Below are 19,972 nucleotides of genomic sequence, written 5' to 3'. Positions count from 1 at the left end.
TATTATTAATAAGGACATCTTCTTCGGGGCGACTCTAGTAGGCAGATATCGTTTTGTGGTACACAGCGACACCTACTGTACAGGAGAGACATAGCTGCCAATAGGCGTCACTGATTTCCAAATGTAATTTTTTTTGGGTAAGTAGTAAAATAAAATAATGAAATTAATGAGTAAATGAGACATTTATTTCAAATATAACACAAAAAGTAAATACAGCCCCAAAAGACTACCCAAGTGCATAAGGAAGTAACTGTTAAATGTTTTGATATCACATCATGAGTCCTATTCTTGAAATAACTCATACACGCACACACACACACAAAAACACATTATTAATTGTTAGACGAGTGAAAAGGTGTAAACAACTCACGGAGTCTGACTGTAACAGTTATGAGCGTGCTTATACAGCTAAGGCAGTAACGACAACAGACGAAATCAGTTACATCATTCCATCCGTTCATTATCGCTTATCCTTTGACTTGACTTGGCATGGATATTTGCAAAAATTTTCAACAACATTTTAACTGTTGTGCGCCTCAATTCAAGATGAATACAGCAGCTCAAAGTAACAAAATAACTTGACTTTTTTAGCGTGACTCAATATATGCGACACTGTAAGTTGCAGCTCTTGTCTATAAAATACACAAAAGTTATTTTAATTAAAAACTATAAAATATAAAAGCCCTATTCCTTAGCATACCGAGTCTCCAGCAAAGTATAAAAATGTATCACAACGTGATATTACACAAAATATCCTTTTGATGAGCATTTAACAGTGTAGTACAAGTTCAACATGTCACCTTTGGTACATTAGCTGCTTCATTCCTTTTTTGGCTCCTCGATGAGTTTACCCTTGTGGTACTTCTGTCCGATCCCATAGGGGACATGAGCGCCGATAGTGCCCAGTTCCTTAGCGCCCTCGATATGGAACATCTGGTCGTCAAAGTAGATGTGCGGTTTTATCTTTTGCAGCAGGGGCCCTTTAGGGGCTCCGGCCAGGAAAAGAGCCTCGTCAATCTCCAGGCCCCAACTGCGGAGGGTCTTCAGCACCCGAGCTCCTGAGCTGGCGGCGCTCCGGGCTGTGACGAGGAAGGTTCTTATGGGGCAATCCAAACGCTCGTTTTTGGCGTAGAATTTTCTTTGGAGTTTCCCCAAAGCCTCTAGGAAGCACTTCAAGGGACCCTAAAAAGTGTTGAGTTGATTGACATGACGTCAATGTCACACCAAGATTGGAATTAGTGTCCAACTAATATAACCGATGTTATTTTAGAGTCGAGCAGATACCTGAGCAAGTGGTTTATTCTCAAATTTCTTCTCGTGCTCAAAAAAGCTGTCCAAGCCGCTTCGCTTAACGATAATCTCCGACTCATCTGAGAAAAGGACGGCGTCGCCATCGAAAGCCACCCTCAGCTGATTGTCGCACAGGTCGTTCTCCGTATCGCGCATGAACATCGTTGCCGCTGCGATGCCTGGAGCAGAAGCATTTAAAAAAAGATGTGTAAAATAAATCAGCATATAAAAGGACAATGTGATCTTCACATTCCTTCATCAATGGCCTCTGTGACCTTCTCAGCATCTTTGGAGAGATACAGATTGGTCATGTAAGCTTTCAGGTAGCCTATTGGACTTTTCCCTCCGGTCATACAAAATCTCTCGATGGTCAAGTCTGAAAAAAAAAAGTTCAAAATTGTTAGCAGATCAGCGCTCTGGATAAAACCGAAAGCCGGCGTACCGTAGTGATTGATGCTGTTGATGAGGCGCACTCCGACTTGAGCGTGGTTGTTGGTCATGAGGACAATGTCAAACAACTCCTCGCCGTCTGGGTAGAGCTCTCTCAACCGAGCGTTGACCGTCATCAAAGCCTGCACGTTGTCATAAAAAAAAAAAATTAAAAAAAGATAATCGGTAACTGGGGGTTAGCTCTGATTGCTCTATACGACATGCAACTTCCTGATGTTATGCAATCAAGATATTTCATAAATGTGCTTTGGAAAGAGAACATCAGTATTCAAATCATTTTAACACCCCTGAAGATGCATACACTTATTTTGCATAAAAATAAATCTTTCCTCATTCGAAACATATTTTGATGTCAGTGGTGGATCTTGAATTTCAGGTTGAGATGCCTGGAAACCCTCGGGTGAATTAATACGACTTGATTGCCTGCCTGGCGACTTACGAGTCGATCAGCATCACAAAGTAGATCGGGTTACAATCGGGATGTGTACTGTACGTACAGCTGTGAGACCAACTGAAGCATTTCAAGCACCACACCCTCCAAATATGCATTACGGCCTGCAGAGGCTTGCTGTCAAATGCCTGCCAGCTCACCTTGACAAATGGGAAAGCAGGTCCCGGCTTCAAAGGCTCATTCTCGTGTTCCACCTGATAGCCAACGTAGCTTTCAACTCCTTCCGTTTCGTAGATGAGCCTCTCCGCCATCATGTTGAAGAGGGTTCGGGAGGACACAGCGACGGTGACAGCATTTTTGGGTTTAGGCTGGTGCAATCAAAGTAGTAACATGAGTACAACCACAAGTAAAAACTTTCAAAACTGTCATTTCGCTTTTTCGAACTGACAGACTCTAATATAATAAATACGTCAACGCTTCATCTATAAATTTACCGGTCTCGGTTTGTTCGTTTTGAGGTTTTCAAAAAACGCTTTGGCAGCCACCCAGTCTTTCTCCTCCTCTTTCTCCTCTGCGTTATCTTCCACTTGTCTTGACTCGTTGATCTTTATATCACTCATCTTCCAAAAGGAAAATATATTGTTTTGCCAAAGAGCTTTGAGTAAAAGTCAGTCCGGGACAACTGTGAGAAGAAAGAAAAAGGGGAAAAAAATAAGTTTGCGGAAGCGTAACAAAAGTGGATGGGCGTGTCGTGGCACGCATTGAGCAATAGGCGGAAACCTTAGCTGTGCGGCAGACAGTACATGCTTATTTTTAATTTAAAAAAAAAACTCACTTTTGCACTAGTTAATTTCATATTTTCAGAAGCTCGGTTCCTTTTATTTTATTTTATTTTATTTTATTTTTTGAGTTCTCACTCGCGTTCTGCCGAAGATCCAAGGTGCGTTCAAAGACCACTCAAACAGTCGGAAAACTCATAAATCAGCAAAAAAGCAAACGAGTACGTGGAAGCATACAATAATTTAAGATGAATCAATTCAGTAGCCCCCCTTTTAAAACTGTTAACCCTAGAGATCATCAATTTTTCTGTCTTCTCGGGGGTGTTCTTAGCATTTTAAGTAATTTTGAACTATTACGTTTTCATTTATTTAGAAATCGCTCAATTTCTACTTTATTACTACAGAGGTCTACTGCAGCGCATTTGTCATATTGCACAATATCATAGTGTGTATGCATCTCACGCATGAATGAACTCGGTGTGTTTACAAGATCATCACACCCCCCCTCCCCTCCCTAACATTTGGTAGGGTCCGGGACGGAGCATGATGGCGGTGGACGGTAAGCGTTCGTTCTCAGGTGATCTGTTCGGGGGGTGGAGACGGGGGGCGTGGGGTGAAACTTTACTGCGGGACACAGTGACGTCGTGAATCAATGGTGGTTTTATAACGGGCTTGGGTGCGTTTAGGGAAGGGGGTTGTGGTTTTTTTTTTTTTGCAGGGAGCTACATGGTAGGATGGTGCTGATGTTACAATCGCATCTCTCGGTATGCGCTCGTGCTTGTCAAGTCAATAATGGAGTGGTGCGTTCACGTGGTCCCAGCTTGTAACCAAACTGAATGAAGGCACAATTTGACGAGGACCAATATTGATTTTTCTGCACATTCGAGCTGCAATTCATCTTACTGTATTCTCACTTGCCGATCACTTTTGTTTTCCTTGGACTATGTTGGTTCACCGATAAATGTTTGTCTTGAGTTAATGATGCACCTAGTGACTTATAAATTACTTAACATATTTATTAGTACATACCATATTTAATACTGTATTCATATTACGTAATCTCTATGACATTTATAATAATCACAAACCAGCATAGAAATGCTTTCCTCTCCTATTATTGCCTCTCATAAGGCGTCAGACTTTAAAGTGCTGCTCTGTGTTTTGCTGATAGCGACATTTTTTTTTTTGGCATTGGCAAGCTTTAAGCCTGTGAATGAATTGCCTGCAGAGAGTTTTAAGTGATTGGGCCTGAGTGCTTCTGTCAACTGTGCGACAGAAAACAAATCAGCCTCTATTTGGGTCTTTATTTGTTCTGATTCGTCTTCTCGCATTGCTTCCGCTATATGTGAGGCTGGGACTGTCAATTTTTTCGAGCGAACAAAAAGCAATCTCCTTTTAAGACCTAATACTACTCTTATGGTAATAATTTGAAAAGTGTTGTTAATCTTGCTGATCACGACTCCCAAAAATCAGTAACTGCTAACATATACTGCAAATAAATATGTACCTTTTGTCACCGCTAGAGGGCGTTCGTGTGCCGGTGTGGTCTCTGTAGCGCTTCTTCCCAGGTTTCCATTCCAGAAATGACAAAGGATTGGAATTCCCCAAATTAAGCCTGCAATTAAATGCAATTAGATATTAAAACAAAAAATTTGAACACTTTTGTAAATGTTTATAAATTTCATGTAAGCTGGCACGAGCATCTGTCAGGCGTGAAAATCTGCTTCTATTTCTATTTCTCAACTTCTTTCACCAGGCGGTGGGAGGAACTGCGGCGTTCATGAGCTCATCTGCGCACGACGAGGTAACAACGCAAAGCAAGAATGCTACGTCTCCATTTTCCCTTCATGTTGACACACTTTTGATTTTGGACTTGGTTGGGTTGACATGTTGCTAAATTATGAATGACGTATCAAGTTTAAATTCAGCAATAAAGAGGTAGCGACGTGTTCATGATTTATTTAGAGTGGAAGTTTTGTACCTGAGGGACATGTGTAAGCAACCATTAGGTCCTTTTTAAACAAGCATGTCTTATTTTCCTGCACCATTGAATAATCTAATAAAAACAGAATGCGGCATCACATTAATAAAATTTGCCTAAATTCATATTCAATGACATCACCTAATAATGGCAATAATATTGCAGGTCTCTAGAAAAGCTGCTAGTTCAAGATGTGGGAATTTTTACATACACTCGTTAAAAATTATACAAAAATTATTTTACATAAATATTTTTGTCTTATTGGCTTGGTATAAACTAAATGTGTGGCATCACATTAATAAAATTAGCATACATTCATATTCAATGACATCACCTAATAATGACAACTATATTGCAAGTCTCTAGAAAAGCTGCAAGTTCTAGATGTAGGAATTTTTCCATACGCTCATTAAAAATTATACAAAAATAATTTTACATAAATATTTTGGTCTTATTGGTTTGATTTAAACTAAAATAAAGGCAAATTAGGTATTTCTTTTTTGGCACCATACAAATAATGGGTGTTACATATTTGTAAATAAAAATGGGATGTTTATAAGGTCGACTCCCTGCATCTCCACTTTCCAGCCTACATGGGCCGAGAGGTCAACTTACCGCAGGGCTTTAAATTATTCAGCCATTGTTGACATTTGCAGAGCAATGCCATATTCGACTCGACTACGAACTTGCTCCAGCGGGGTGACTGGCTGCTCGAGCATTTCCCAAATAGAAGAACTGTCTTTGTCCTTTAGTATCTCGCATAGCAGACTTAGAGAAGTTTCTTGGGAAGTTGTGACTTGAAAGAGGATGTTCAGATGGTAAGACGGCTTCTTTATCTCTCGTCCCTTCTATGACGTGTGTGCAACTGTTGTCACGGCGCTGTTTTGTTCTCGCAGATATATGAACAAGAGCACTAGTGTTACTAAATATTTTATGCAGAGTTCCAAGAAGTTTTGTCATTGTTGATATGGCATGACTGGCTTTCTTTGATCATCCTGAAGCTTCAAAATTATATTTGCTGAATAAACGAGGTTAAGCGAGCTGATTAATGAAAACGTATACTGCGGCGGAGTTAACTCGGTCGACAATGCAGTCTCTTAAAAATAGCGCAGGCATGATTACATGCACCACGTCTGGCCTACATACAGAGCTGCTGCACCTTAGAAGCGGAGAGAACACCAATTGCCGCAGCAGTCCTGACGAGGATTTCCATTATTTATGTTGTGTAAAGTTGCTGAGATAAACCACCCATTTTTTCTTCCCATTTTTCCACCTTGTGCTTTTCTCCCTCTCAGTGTCTCCTGAGCTCCTGGGTGTCCTGTCGTCCATCGGTGCCTTCATGGCACTGATGGCTCTGTTTTTTCTTTACCTCAGCAACAAACTGTCGGTGGACACTGCTGACACGGTGCCGCATCTCAGTGGTTATCACAATAACAACACAGGTAACGCACACATTTACATTTTCACCTTCTAAACCTGGGGTGTCAGACTGATTTTATTCGCGGGCCGCATTGTAGTCATAGCTTCTTTAGGAGGGACTGTCAACCCAAATAAATCAGACGAGTACAAACTGGTCAAATATTTAAAAAAAAAAGATATTAAAAGTGAAGACAATTTGCAATTCTAGTAATGACACACGAATTTGATGCACGATTTGTCTTTGCGGGCCACATAAAATGATGTGGCGGGCCGTATCTGGCCCCCGGGCCTTGAGTTTGACACCTGTGTTCTAGATACATTTGGATGCGAGATATAACTGTCATTTTTTTTTGGTCTTGAGTAGCAGGAAAAATGTGTTAATGAGTGTCAAACAGAACATGTGCAAATTCTTGCCTCATGGGGAAAAACTTCTTCAGGTTTATTAGTGTCTGTATCGTATTACGCTGCCCCCGGTGGCCATGGGGTGCAACGTGTCGCTACCCCTCCCTCATGCTAATGACGACTTGTGCATGTCAGTGTCTGTGATGACCTAACCTGGCAGTCAAGCGGGGCTCTCTACCGAGATGGCCTTCTTCAAGAGCTTCCAGCAGAACCTCCCGACCGTCAACATTTCCTCCATCTTGGACTCGGTCAGCAGCAAAGTGGACGACCTGGCCAACGCCGTCAGCGACGTGACGTACGCCGTCAGCGATCAGCTGACCGAGCAGGTCAACACCATCATCAACAAGGTCCAGGAGGAGGAGGATGTGGAGCAGGAGTCCACCACACAAGATGGGAAATCTGGGAATAGAAGCACGTGGATGGAAACGACAAGCTTAAAAAACAACCAAAGTAACGAGGGGGTCGAGTCGGAATACGCGCAAAGCCAGCTGGAGTGGGAATGGAGGGACGGATGCTGGAGGGTGAAAAAGACGGAAGCCGAGATAGCCGAGGAAGAGAGGAGGAAGAAGGAGGAGAAGGAGTTGCAGGAGATGAGGGAGCAGAGGAGGAAAGAGAAGAGGGAGAGGCGCTTGGAGAAGGCCGGCGCGATTACAAAAAACGAGGAGCTTTCCCAAGAACCACGGGAAGAGGACACAGAAGCCGAGGAATTCAAGAAAACCGAAGAAGTGAGTCAAGGCGAAGATGCAATACAACCCAGTGGACCTGAAGAATGTGATGAACCATCAGGCCCTGAAAGTGAGAGAAGAGTCTCTGACCAGGAGGAGGAAAAGAACAAGCGAGATGAGGAGGACAAGTGCAGCTTTGAGAGAGAAGGCGACGATGAGGAGATGCCGGATGCCTCGAAGGCGAAAGTGAAAAAGAAAAAAATGGATAAAAAAAAGGAGAAAGCGGCTAAGAAAGCAGAGAAGGAGGCAAAGAAGAAGGAGAAAGGCAAGAAGCGTAAGAAGAAAGAGGAAAGCAAACAAGGTTAGATGGTGTGCTGCTTGGTTGGATACTTTCAACCTTCTGTCCTTGAAATTTAATGGACTGGACTTTAGCAACAATCCATTCTCTTCATTTCATAGCCCTGCTTTAAATCAGATTTCAGCTTTATAATGTCAGATTTTTTTTTTCTCTCTCTCAGAGGCAGTTTTGACAGACAGTGAGGAGGACAGAAAACCAGAGCCTGCGGTCCGGGCCGACGTGACCACATTGTGCAGCGGCACAAACGAGGAAGTGACAGAACAGGAAGGCTACAGCAGTGAGGCCTCCAGTGAACATGGTCAGTCTCCAATGTTGCTTGATGATCAAATTAATTTAAGCATAATCTTGGCCATCTTTGTTTTGCTGATGAAAGCAGCCAGCATCATCCAGAAGATAAAGAAAGCGCCTTCGCTCACAGAGGGCCAGCCGCCTCCTTACCAGGACCGGGTCCCGGTGACCCGCGTGTCCTCCTCCCGTGGCCGCAGGGGGTCGTCTCTTCAGCGTTGGTCCAGTGAGGCCAGCGTGGAGCAGGACACGGAGAGCTACCTCAACAAAGGCTGCGAGGAGGACATACCCAGTGACAGCACGGCTGTGGTGGGGCCTGAGGTGAGCAGAGGGTTCCTGTTCCTGCACATTTTGATACATCACTCATGGCTAAACTTTTTTTTTTTTAGGACAGCTCTGGTCCGCTGCTTCCATCAGCTTACGAGCCGGAACCCCTCGCTAAATACGGCACGCTGGATGTGGCCTTTGAGTACGACTCCAACGAGCAGTGGCTGGCCGTCACGGTCACGGCGGCGACCGACATCCCCGCTCTCAAACAGACGGGCAACATCTCGTGGCAGGTCCACCTCGTCCTGCTACCCACCAAAAAGCAGCGGGCCAAGACGGGCGTCCAGAAAGGCCCGTGTCCCGTCTTCACTGAGACCTTCAAATTCTCCAGAGTGGAGCAGGAGGCGCTGAGCGACTGCGCCGTGCGATTTCGCCTGTACAGCGTCAGAAGGATGAAAAAAGAGAAGGTCCTGGGCGAGAAGGTGTTCTATCTCACTAAACTCAACCTGCAAGGGAAAATGGCTCTCCCTGTCACCCTGGAACCTGGATCAGAACTTACCGTGAGAGCTTTTCATCCAAAGCATGGGGAGTCGTTCTTGTTTGCTGATTTTTTTTCCTCCCCCCGTATCTTCCTAGGGTTGCGGCTCGATTGTGAGCGTGTCCCGCAGCGGCGGGGCCGTGTCCTATCGCTCAGGTGAGGACACGTCCTCGCCTGAGATCCTCCTGGGCCTCGTGTATAACTCGGTGACGGGGCATCTCTCCGCTGAGGTGATCCAGGGGAGCCACTTTAAAAGCACGCCATCTGATAAACCCGTCAGTAAGTAAATCGGCTTGGCATGCTCGGATCGTCTCCTCCAACTGTTTGGACGCTGTGTGCTGCTCTTCACTTCTTACCTCTCCTTGTTTCCAATCTCGTGTGCCATAGATGGTCTATTTTGTTGTATAAAGCATTTCGTTGGGGGACAGCTTTATATCATGAGAGGTAAGAACCTTGTCAAAATGGTTCAGTCTGATTTCCTACAGAATTCAAATTTATTGAACCGCGACGGAAATGATTGTGAATTTCCGATCACTTTTGCTGCAGTGTGTGAAGCTTGCTGTCATACTCACTTTCCACCACTTGGTGGCTCTGTCCCAACATCTTCCTTGCAGACACTTATGTGACGTTGACCATGCTGGACTCCAAGGGGAAGGAGATGTCCAAATTCAAGACGGCCGTGTGCCGCGGGCAGCCCAGCCCCGCCTACAAAGAAACCTTCGTCTTCCATGTGGCGCTCTTCCAGCTGTCCGATGTTTCACTGGTGCTGTCCGTGTTCTGCCGCCGTAGCACCTTGAGGCCCCGGGAACGGCTCGGCTGGGTCTCCTTGGGCCACAGCAGTACCGGCGAGGAGCAGCTGGCCCACTGGACCGAGATGAAGGACGCCGAGGGCCAGCAGGTGTGTCACTGGCACACGCTCACTGACACTTACTAAAGATTCATTGCATGCAACCGTTTACAATGTGAAGAGCCTTTTCCACGCCACGTAAAAAGATATTTTCTCTCTGTACCTTTTTGGACCAAAGTGCTTGAGGCGGACCGGGCTCCTCCTTTTGCTGCCACCAGCATAGCAGACACTTCACGGGTCACAAGCAAAAACACATTGACTGTTAAAATAATTTAACAAAAGGGCCTATTATATATATGCTGCAACTATGTTCACAAGCTGTGCTTTTTCTACAGTTTTTTACATGCATTATGCAAGATCATCTTTTTTTTTTTTTAAATTCAGTCAGGTTTAAAAGATTGAAAGAACTCGCAGTCTTCCTTAAGAATCGGGCACAGCTGCTCGGTGAGGGTTATCCAAGTGCAGCTTGTCTTCTCGAGTCAATGCAGACTGAGCCTCATTTTCTGACAAGTGGGTTGAGTCCATTCATGCACAAACACGGCACTTTTTGCACGGTGACATATGCATAGCGTCGTGTCGACGGCTTCGTGAACGGAATATCATGAAGAGAAAAAATATATATATTACTGCCGCACTGAGAAGCCAAGAGAGGAGCTAAGTCCACAAGTGAAAGAAAAAAAAACATACCTGCTGAATAGAATCTTCACATCTTGTGGTCTGGACACTTTTTTTTTTTCAGGTTAGGGAGGTCTTCCTGCATGAAATAGCTCACAAACATTCAGCAGAAATGATTTCACAATGACTTTTTTTGTCTCAATCAAAACAGGAGTCAAGAAGATGATGTTAATGTTCTTTTTTTTAATTTCCATTTACCTGTCTCCTGCTGGTTCAGAATAATGAGCCGCATTCCGTGCACTTCCTCGATGCACGTTGCAGAATGCATTCCGTAGAAATGTTCCTTGCTCGGAGCCATGGAAAACCAGCGGTGCCACAAACCCAACTCCGAGGGCAGGTTAAAAACTACCAGCCGAACCGTTTAGTGCCTCAAATGGGGTTGTGAAATTAGGTCTTCAATTTAAAAAACGTAGGAATACCGGTTTGAAAACTGCCTTCTGAATTTGGACTCCTGCCAATTTGAAAATATTTGGACACAAGAACCCCCCCCCCCCTCCTCGAGAGGAAAATGGTACAAGCTAGTTTTCCTTGGCCCTCCATTTTATCCATCAAATGTCCTGTCATTATATTGCATGTCAGTCAATTAAAAAAAAAAAAAAAGTCAATTATGTATTCAATAAATATACAGGAACCTTGAACTCGACTACGTGTTTCTTAAAAAGCATCCCGACACAACAACAACGGGATGTAGTTACTTTCTTTTTCAAGACTTTGGAATCACAAACATGAAGTTCAATCGATTACATCGCCGGCGGGCGGGCGGGCGTACCGGACTGCATCGTTCGTACCTGTTTGGCAAAGAAAACATTCATGGAACAATTACTTTGTAAAAAAAAAAAAAAAAATTAAAAGTGAAACCAATATGGCAACACTGTAAAGTGACACTTACACATTTGTGTTGTTTGGGACAATTCTATACAAGCGGGTCATACACATATTTAAGAGATGCGCCTACGTGACTTGACCGTAATACGAATAATTTCTAGTCATCGAGGGGTCGGGGGGCAGGATAAACTATCGATAATTAAAACAAAACAAAAAAACATGTCGACTAAAATTAAGGTCACAAAAAAGCAACAACACACAATGCTTGGGGACACACAAACACACAACAAAAACAGTTGTCGGCTGGTTTCCATGATAAAATTGAGGCAATATGGTGACTAGCTGAACTCAACGTGATTGAGTCCAAACTTTTGTCTTAAGTCAGGTTCAATGGGATGGAAACAAATGTCCAAAAACACACACACACACACACACACACACAAACAAAAAAAACTTAATAAAATACATTTGACAATCAGTGCTTCTGCCACGTACATGTACCGGACGTACAATTCATTACTGTGAAATGAAACCCAGCAGTCAATAAAGTAGTTTTTACGTCGAGTTCATCCTTTCTGTACACTCTGTACAACCGCTTTCAGCAATAAAAAACATCTGTAGTGGTTCACGACAAAGCTTGATGAGAAGGACACGGAAAAAGGACGAAAAGCAATCCACTCGAAGGATTTTTTTTTTCTTCAGGCTGGCAGTTTTCAGCATCCATTCGTTATTTCCCGTCCTCGGCCCTTTCCGCTAGATGAACTTGAAGCATTTGGTCTTGTCGTGCGGCAGGCGTGTTTTAAAAAGCACAGAGTCCACGCGGAACTGCGTGTACAGCAGCGGCATGTAGCCGTACACCTTGACGAAAAAGTTGATGCACTTGTGGCGCTCGTGGAAATGCGAGTCGTCGTGCGACAGGGCCTGGGGGCAACCGGGGCAGCGGAAGGTCCAGCGAGATGTCACCTGAGGGTCAGTTTGAGGAACGGTGAGGACGGAAATACTGTCAAACCTCCAAACGGCCGTCATGACTACATTCTACCGTGGCACCATTGAGAGCATCCTCTCCAGTTGGATCGCTGTTTGGGGTGGTAGCTGCACTGACTACAACATGAAGGCCCTACAGCGCATAGTGAACACGGCTGTTAAGATTATTGGTCGACCGCGATTGTGAGTGATGTGAGTCACCCTGCTCACTCTTTGTTTGATCTTCTGCCCTCTGGGAAGAGGTACAGGAGCCTGCGCTCCCGCACCACCAGACTCTCAAACAGCTTCATACTCCAGGCTGTTAGGATCCTGAACTCTCTCCCTCCTTCTGCGTAGCGTCCTGTAGTTTTGCGCTATATTCTGACGGTCTGCTGTATGCACACTTGCTCCATTTTTGCTCCTCTTATTTGTTATGTTATTTGTTTGTTTATTCATCACTCTTATTTATTCATTGTTTGTGCCTTCTTGTTTTTACTTTTTGTGTTGTTCACTTGTATGCATATTGTGTACTATGTCTTGTCACCGTGGGAACGTAATTTCGATCTCTTTGTGCGTCTTGACATGTGAAGAAATTGACAAAGCAGACTTTGACTTTGAAGTTGAACACCACTGACCTTGATTGGCGGTTTGCGGGTGATGTGCGAGACCAGGAAGTTCATTGCGATGTCCTCACAGTTAATGAACTCATCCACCATGTCCCGGATGGCCCGGGGCATCACGTAGGAGTACAAGTAGGCGTAATACTGGTGGGAAAATATATCGAGATGTACATCCTGTGAGGTGAGATGTCTTTTTTTTTTTCTGGAGGTAGGTGGGAACGAACCTTGTGGAAGAACGCCGCTCCTGTCAGGACCATGGAGAGCTCACAGGAGTAATTAGAGTTGTAAAGCCAGGACTGATGGTTGAGATCCCAGGCGTGATATCGCCCTGGGAAACCCACGATGCGATCTCTGGCCTCTCGCCAAACTCTGAGATAAGGAAGACAAACAGAGGTCTGTGTGAAAAGAGGGCGGCGAAAGTCAAGGCGTTGCGGCTTTGGCTGTTTTCGACCAATCTCAGAGCGAGCTAGCATGGCCCGATATAACAGAATTAGAAATCGCCTACTTGATTGGATACAACGTTCACAGAGACTCAAATCTTTGACAAGTTGACTGAATTCCTGTGAGCTTCTTTAACGGCAGGTAGACGCAACAAATTGTTCCTCTCTCGAGGCTCAACTTGAGCTGGAGCACATTCCAGAGTAATTCTGGAGCTCTATGGAGTCACTTTCTTACAAATGATGTTAGTGTACATACACGCACGCAAGTCTGGACAAGTTGTGAACCAAGGCGAAGGGGGAAGGGAAGGTTTTATTTTATTTTTTTACTTTTCATTAGCTTTCCTCAGTCTAACACGTTTTATAAATATAGCCCAACTGCATTTTTTGGTACTTAGCCACATTTTTATCTGCATTATCAAGTTTAGCCTGTTTAACAAAACTTGCCCCTATAAGCCAACGCAACCGACCTGAAACCAAACATGATCTCATCGTGACGCAAGTGGGCGTCGTCGTCGATGGAAAGGATGGCCTCGGTCTCCACAACATCCCAGGGAAGGAAACGGTTGTTCAGGCTGTTCTTCTCGGTGTGGACGACCTGCAGGTAAAAAAATAAAAAATAAAATGGCTTTCAGGTTGAAAAGTGCTGAATGTCCTCGGCAACCAATTGTTTGCTAGCCAAACACTCACCACAATGGGAAGCCCAATGTCAGGCCACAGAAGGTCATCAGAAGGAGGCTTGGGTGAATTCCACACGACCACGACCTTGTTGAGGTAAGGCAGTCCATTCAGCCTCTCCAAGGAGTTCATCAGCACTTCCTCCCTCTCATACGTCAGCATGACCACGGTGAATTGTTCCCTGGGAACATTGCCGCCTAAAGATGCCTGGAACTCCTTCCCGGACCCTCCCACGCCTCCGCCGATGGGCCTGAAACCTGTCCCCGAACCCAGGAATTTGGCTTCGGAGGGCAGAACGGGGTCCAGCGGAGTATGGGGAAATAAGTGAAAAGGGCCGGGCGCACGGTTCCACGTCTGGTAAACGTCCACGGCCGTGTATGTGAAGTTGCGGAGATAGCGCGGCGAGGCGTACGGTGGCTCCGTCTCGACAGGACCCAGATCGAGGTCGCCGTTGTCTGCCAAGTTAGCATCGGTACCAGCTAGTTTTCCCGCTTTATGGGGGATTTCTTGCGCGGGTTCTTCATTAATAGGTGCGGCGGGAATCTGAATCCTGGTGCGAATGTTGGCAAGGATAGTATTAAGTATGCTCTCCGAGGTGGAAAAGTAAGTCTCCCACAAGAAGCGACCCTGTCGCCTCATAGCTAACATGTCGTTGTCCGAGAGGCTGCGCAGCAGGAAATGTAATTCCGTCACGCGCGGCTTTGGGACCATGATGGCCGCTTCGCTCCATCGGATAAACTGGTGGTAGGGCAGCTTGGAGTGGTCGCCGAGCACTACGGGGATGGCGCCGACCTCGAGGGCTTCAAAAAGTCTCATTCCGCAGCCCGCCGAGGCAACCAGCTGAGCGTTTCCCGGGGCGATCACCAAGGCGAAAGTCGACGCCTTGAGTACCTCCAGCCTGTCTTCTCGCTCTCCGCATAGAGACCACTCGCTTGGTAAACTTGGCTTGGGGTTTTTACAAGTGAACTCTATGAGCACCTGATCCAACTGACTATCCTGCACGGCTTTCAAAGTGCCAATGATGCGGTCGTCGTAGTCGGCAGGCGGATCTCCGTCCATCTCCTCCTCAAAGGACTGAGGAGGAATCTCCCGCAAGCTGCTCCTCAGCGACTCCACCCTCTCCCCCTGAAAGGTGAAGAGGTATTTCCTTTTCACGGGTACCTGATGAGGCACGTGCAAGAAGTTGGGTTCGGAGAGCGCGTGAACCAGCGGCGAGGCGACCAAGTCAAAGCCGTCGCGATACTGCTGCTCCAGGTAGGTGGATTGAACGAGCGCCGCTCGGCCCGTGCTGACGTTATACAGGAAATTCTGTGTCAGGGAGTTTCGGGAAAGATGGACGAGTACGTGATTGTGTCCATCCGATCGCCAGTAGGGAAGAGCTTTCAGTTGCTTCTCCAAATCAGACGGATTTGGCGGGAAGGAACTCGGCGACTCCAGCAGCTCTCCGACCAATACCAAATAGAGACAAGCGACGCCAGGGTCATTCGTTACATAAATATTTTTTTTAGCCGACGTGGCAAAGGCCTGCTTAACGAGGGGGTCGATATATTCCCCCCACGGATAGGAGCCCGTGTCATAAACGTAAACTGGAAATCCAGACGTGAGGGGGCAGCGGGCGTAGTCGAAGCAGGTGTGCAGGCGGCAGGACCGCGACGATTTGGGCGGCGGTAACCCCGGGTCTTCCTTGTCGGGAAGTAATCGGACAGGCAAGGACAGTTTGGGCTGGTTTTGGGCCATGAGTTCTTTGTAGGAATGCTCCGTCTGACTGATAACATTCTTCAGTTGCAGCAGGTCCTGCTTGGCGCTGTCGATGCTCCTCTTGCAGGCCTCGATGCGCAGGTTGAGCCTGGCGATCTCCCCGTTGAGCTCCTGCCTCTTGGCCTCCAGCTGCAGCAGCTCCTCGCTGACCGACTCGCGTATGCGGCACAGATCTTGCACGTGTTTGGCCTCGCACAGTTCGCCGCCGGCCCGGGGCCCGAAGATCCGCTTATCGGGACTCCCGGCTTCATCGATGGTGGTGAGGTAGTAGTGGGCAATGAGCGGGAAGAACACCAGAATAAAGAAAAGCATGAAACTGAGCCAGGTGAGACGCACCCGCCTCAGCACCCACGGCTGTCCGCCGCCGCCGAGTCCGCCGCTGTTGCGCTGCATTCTGAACTCAGTCTCGTCTCTTCAAGAAATCAACCCTTAGGGGTTCTGTAGCAGCCATGATTGGACCTTGTCAGGCAGAGGAGGTGGATATTATTTCATCAAGTGTTGTGGTTCTCCAAAAAAAACAATTAGCTTCTTTTCTTCTGGGTTCTGTGGGATATCAACTAAGAACCCGTCAGATGTACCTTACTATATGACGGCCTACACGAGCTTAGGCCATTTTTCTGTAATGCTCTTCTTTCAAATCAAGTCAGGAAACAGTTCCACTTCTGAGGAGGGGCACCCCTCAGTGGGTGATGAGAGACGGCCATGTCGGCTCATGGAGAGGTAAAACCGGGTGGCCCGGTTGCTTCTATCTGGAGTCCAAGCATTTTCCGACTCTGGGAAAATTGTCGTCTCACTCGGGGAACCTGTGGAAAGGGCGGATAGAAAAAGAGGCAGCTTGAGTTGACATGTTTGCTAACCGATAGAGCTTATCACAATTTTATCACTTCCTGACAAACCTGTTTGAGTTGCTAATTGGATCGGAGTAAGCATAACGCAACATTCAGACCTGGTTGACATCCAATTTTAATGACACTCTTTTATTAAACCAGATTCAAGGGAACTAGCGTGAACCCGCCCGACTAAAATCAGATTCTAGGAAATAATTCAAAGTTATTTCGGGTGCCCTCAAGCCGAAAAGACACATGACCTTAAGAATGCTGCATGGCATCCTGCTGCTTCCTCCTGCGGGTGTGTGTGTGACAAATATACAAGACCTGATTACTTTTAGCATGAGTACAGTGACACTGATGTAATGGCCGACAGATGTTGGCAAATTTTCCACTGCCCGGCCTAATCTGTGGCCCAAAAGCCGCCGAGGGACACAAGACAGACTTCTGACGCTAGCATCCTGCCCTGACGGGCTGATTTAATGCCTTCCCCAAAAATAACCCAATTTGAAATATGGGTTGCCGAGGTGACCCGTCGAAACAACAAAATGTCATCCCATCTGCTGGGACTCTAGACGACCCTGGTGAATTTGTGACCTAGCTGGCTCATTGCCCTTGTCGTCATTAACTGTGATCGAGGATGTGGAGACGGGCCACTCGGTTAGGAGGAAACATGGAGGCGGAGCAGCTGCCGGGGAAGGGCAGAGTTACAAAGGACACGGCTGCTGAGATGAAACCATGACTCAACGATTCACAATTTGTCTTTTGCATTGTTTTACTAATTACCGTGTCGTAAGTATCGTGGCGCCTCGGTTTTTGACCACAATCCGTTTCAAAAGGCTGTTCGAGAAGTTCGAATTACGAATCATGTTTTCCCATTACAAATAATTGGAAAGAAATTAATCCGTTCCAAGCAAAAAAAAAAAAAAACACCTTTAGCCACGCTGGTCGCATTATTGTGACAGAGCGGTCGCTAAAATTTAGAAAATATTTTTAAAGTCCAAATGGACTTTCCAAAATTTAAGTGGACCTCAGTGCGCTTATTGCTTTAGGAGCGTCTTTGTGTTTTACTGCTCCCACTTGCTTCCTTTGGAGGCATGATTAGAGTTGATCCAATCCTCAGAGTAACGAGAATGTAATAACGAACGGAGTCAGTTAGCATGCGGGTCCTCTCGGCTCATCTCGCGAGGTTCGACAACCGAATTTCGTCCGACATCCGAAGCAAAAGAATCTAGATTCTTTTTGTTCGAAGACCGATTTGTTTGAGAACCGGGACGTTCGAAAACTGAGGCTCCGCTGTATTACGATTCATTTAGCACATATTTCTAACTTTTTTTTTTTTTAATAAATAGCTTGCTGTTGGAATGCATATTTATCTTCTTTGATTGTAAAATGAACAAATCCAGTCATTGAATTAAGTCATAATCAAATTTGCAGAGCCTGAAATGTAATAAGCATCACATGGTGGCTAATTGCTCCGTATGACTAGAAGCAAATGCCACCGTTGTAACTTGGCTCTCATGGAATCGTTTTACTCTCATTTGGCTATTTTCAGCAAAATAAATGTTGTCTTGGCCTGGCAGCGGCCATCGCTGAAGAATCCTCTTGAGAGGCTCCGCTCGCCAAACAAACCAGATTGACTCAGGCCCGCCAACAGCTGCCAAAGCATCCGGAAAGTCTCATCTTCTGAGAAGGGAGGGAACCAGGGTGATTAATTCTTGACACGACAAAGTGACAAACTGACAAGTTGTCAACTGGCCGTTTCGCCTCACGCAAGTTATAACCGCCAGTTTCAGAAATAATCATGATGAAACAAATCGCTGCTGTTGTGACACGGATGACGCAGAGAAATCATCTCTGGAAGCAGATGGTTATTTAAACAGGAAGAGAGTTTCGCTACCATTCTGTGGTTTTTGAGCGCATGCTTGTGCAAGGAGGCAGCAGCTGCATTTGGTGAATCAGTCAGAGGCGATGACGGCAGATGGCAGTTCCAAAATCATATCCCATCGCCCTTGTTGCAGCTCTTTCCGCTACAGCAAAAAGTGCAAACTCCATCTACCATCATGAAGGTGTACGGAATGTATTATTTTTCTCCAGATCCAATTATAAGCATCTCTATTCAGGTTGACTATAATGGAAGATCACAACAGCGCCGATGCTGCTATTGTTCCGTGCTGTAATGAAAGGGCTATTGATTTTGAAATGACAGGCAATGTCAATCAATACATTAAGAAAAATCCATCGCGTTTTTCAAAATGCAGTCCCGACTTACAACATTTGACTGTACAGTTGAGTGAGTTCTACATTTTTCAATCGATTTTAACAAACAGGGTCCAGTTGCCTCAATTCAAGCTTTGCCATGACCTTGATGACTGAGAATACCCACAAGCACATTACATCAACATGATAACAGGCTCCAAGTCACACACGATCAGCAGATAAATTTCCCACGAGGGAGACATAAGAGCACGCTAATGCACCAAAACTGCATGACCACAAACCTCAAACTATCCTTAATTAACAATCTTTAAGCGAACTATTCCTGCTGAGTGTGCTAGCACATCATGTTCTAGGTCCGAACAGGGTACCATATGGCTGAAGTTAGTGAACGGTCTTCTCCTGCTTTTACTTAAGGTCCTGCAGAGACTTGTGCACAATGTGAGTTATTTCTAAGCTTTTGAAACGAGTTGCCGCCATTCCTAAATCATAACTTCTTGTGAGCAGTTCAGCTTTGGGTCCAATTAAATAGCCCCAGATTTAATAATGATCAAGTTAGGTGGTGCACATATTTTAAATTGTACTTAGTTGCCCACTGGATATTTGTTCTGTTCTATTTTTATTCATCTTTTATTTGTCTGTGTTTTCTATTTAAATGTGGATTTAAAGCAGAAATTAATTTCATATCCACTCGTATATCATTAAAGGGATGTAAAATTACTCGTTGGGGTAGAAAGTCAAGTTCTGTTCATATCACTAAGGACTACTGTGAGACAATTTTAACTACTCCCAAAATATTATTTTTTATGAATGCCAACGACGTATACCATTAGTCTAAGCACGCACGCACTCACTCACACACACGACTTGGCAGCATATTACTAGCAGTCTTACCAAATAGCCACTAGTGAGTTCACTGTCAATTAACTGTAACACACAATCTATAAACATGGAATATGAAGGTAGAGGCATCAACATCTGCTGGCCACTTTAGCTGTGCTGGCCCAGGAATGTTAGCTTCAGTTGCTACTCACCAGGTTGAACGGGAGGTACAAAAAACAAAATAAAAAAAGAAACAACAGTCGCTGCAAGGGTTCGAGACTCCTAATTCCTTCTGTTGCGTTAATTTGAAACGAATGGACGTTCAGGACATCAGAACAATGTCGCGGAGGAGCTCATAGCATCATTAAATACTGCATTCTTGCTGCTACCGCAGCGCAAACAGGGACCCGCGCCGCGAGGTATTGTGGGAAATCAGGTTGCCATCTTTGGGTTATAAAGTGTACTGCAAGAGTCTTCA

General features: G+C 45.4%; 3 protein-coding genes across 3 annotated transcripts; 1 reads left to right on the top strand and 2 right to left on the bottom strand.

Annotated features, from left to right (window-relative positions):
* Positions 1-163: 163 nt before the first annotated feature.
* On the bottom strand, positions 164-2,888 carry LOC133146873 (cytosolic 5'-nucleotidase 1A-like). Its single transcript, XM_061270951.1, has 6 exons — positions 2,626-2,888; positions 2,332-2,499; positions 1,733-1,862; positions 1,546-1,666; positions 1,285-1,471; positions 164-1,182 (listed from the first exon to the last, which is right to left on the bottom strand). Exons 1-6 carry the CDS (start codon positions 2,749-2,751, stop codon positions 820-822), a joined length of 1,095 nt encoding a protein of 364 aa, XP_061126935.1. The 5' UTR covers positions 2,752-2,888; the 3' UTR covers positions 164-819.
* Positions 2,889-6,679: 3,791 nt separating this feature from the next.
* Positions 6,680-10,800, top strand: LOC133146875 (synaptotagmin-14-like). The gene is made up of 7 exons (XM_061270953.1): positions 6,680-7,738; positions 7,896-8,033; positions 8,112-8,341; positions 8,410-8,847; positions 8,924-9,104; positions 9,213-9,269; positions 9,440-10,800. The coding sequence occupies exons 1-7, from the start codon at positions 6,895-6,897 to the stop codon at positions 9,757-9,759; spliced, it is 2,208 nt and encodes a 735-aa protein (XP_061126937.1). The 5' UTR covers positions 6,680-6,894; the 3' UTR covers positions 9,760-10,800.
* Positions 10,511-19,912, bottom strand: extl3 (exostosin-like glycosyltransferase 3). The gene is made up of 6 exons (XM_061270945.1): positions 19,707-19,912; positions 13,883-16,431; positions 13,663-13,790; positions 12,980-13,124; positions 12,771-12,899; positions 10,511-12,135 (listed from the first exon to the last, which is right to left on the bottom strand). Exons 2-6 carry the CDS (start codon positions 16,019-16,021, stop codon positions 11,926-11,928), a joined length of 2,751 nt encoding a protein of 916 aa, XP_061126929.1. The 5' UTR covers positions 16,022-16,431; positions 19,707-19,912; the 3' UTR covers positions 10,511-11,925.
* Positions 19,913-19,972: the final 60 nt, after the last annotated feature.

This window comes from Syngnathus typhle, linkage group LG22, assembly GCF_033458585.1.
Source record: "Syngnathus typhle isolate RoL2023-S1 ecotype Sweden linkage group LG22, RoL_Styp_1.0, whole genome shotgun sequence".
NCBI classification, from domain to species: Eukaryota; Metazoa; Chordata; class Actinopteri; order Syngnathiformes; family Syngnathidae; genus Syngnathus; species Syngnathus typhle.
Note: the sequence above shows the minus strand (reverse complement) of the source record. Positions and strands in the feature narration are given on the sequence as shown.

What these genes read in the sequence shown, in the direction of transcription:
- extl3 (XM_061270945.1), bottom strand. Translation starts at nt 16,021, where the DNA reads ATGCAGCGCAACAGCGGCGGACTCGGCGGCGGCGGACAGCCGTGGGTG. An exon ending in ACATTGGGCTTCCCATTGTG is followed by an intron (nt 13,791 to 13,882) that starts GTGAGTGTTTGG and finishes TTTTACCTGCAG; the next exon opens with GTCGTCCACACCGAGAAGAA. An exon ending in GAGATCATGTTTGGTTTCAG is followed by an intron (nt 13,125 to 13,662) that starts GTCGGTTGCGTT and finishes TCCTTATCTCAG; the next exon opens with AGTTTGGCGAGAGGCCAGAG.
- LOC133146875 (XM_061270953.1), top strand. Translation starts at nt 6,895, where the DNA reads ATGGCCTTCTTCAAGAGCTTCCAGCAGAACCTCCCGACCGTCAACATT. An exon ending in TGAGGCCTCCAGTGAACATG is followed by an intron (nt 8,034 to 8,111) that starts GTCAGTCTCCAA and finishes TGATGAAAGCAG; the next exon opens with CCAGCATCATCCAGAAGATA. An exon ending in AACCTGGATCAGAACTTACC is followed by an intron (nt 8,848 to 8,923) that starts GTGAGAGCTTTT and finishes GTATCTTCCTAG; the next exon opens with GGTTGCGGCTCGATTGTGAG.
- LOC133146873 (XM_061270951.1), bottom strand. Translation starts at nt 2,751, where the DNA reads ATGAGTGATATAAAGATCAACGAGTCAAGACAAGTGGAAGATAACGCA. An exon ending in CTGCTTTCCCATTTGTCAAG is followed by an intron (nt 1,863 to 2,331) that starts GTGAGCTGGCAG and finishes GACAACGTGCAG; the next exon opens with GCTTTGATGACGGTCAACGC. An exon ending in AGAATAAACCACTTGCTCAG is followed by an intron (nt 1,183 to 1,284) that starts GTATCTGCTCGA and finishes AACACTTTTTAG; the next exon opens with GGTCCCTTGAAGTGCTTCCT.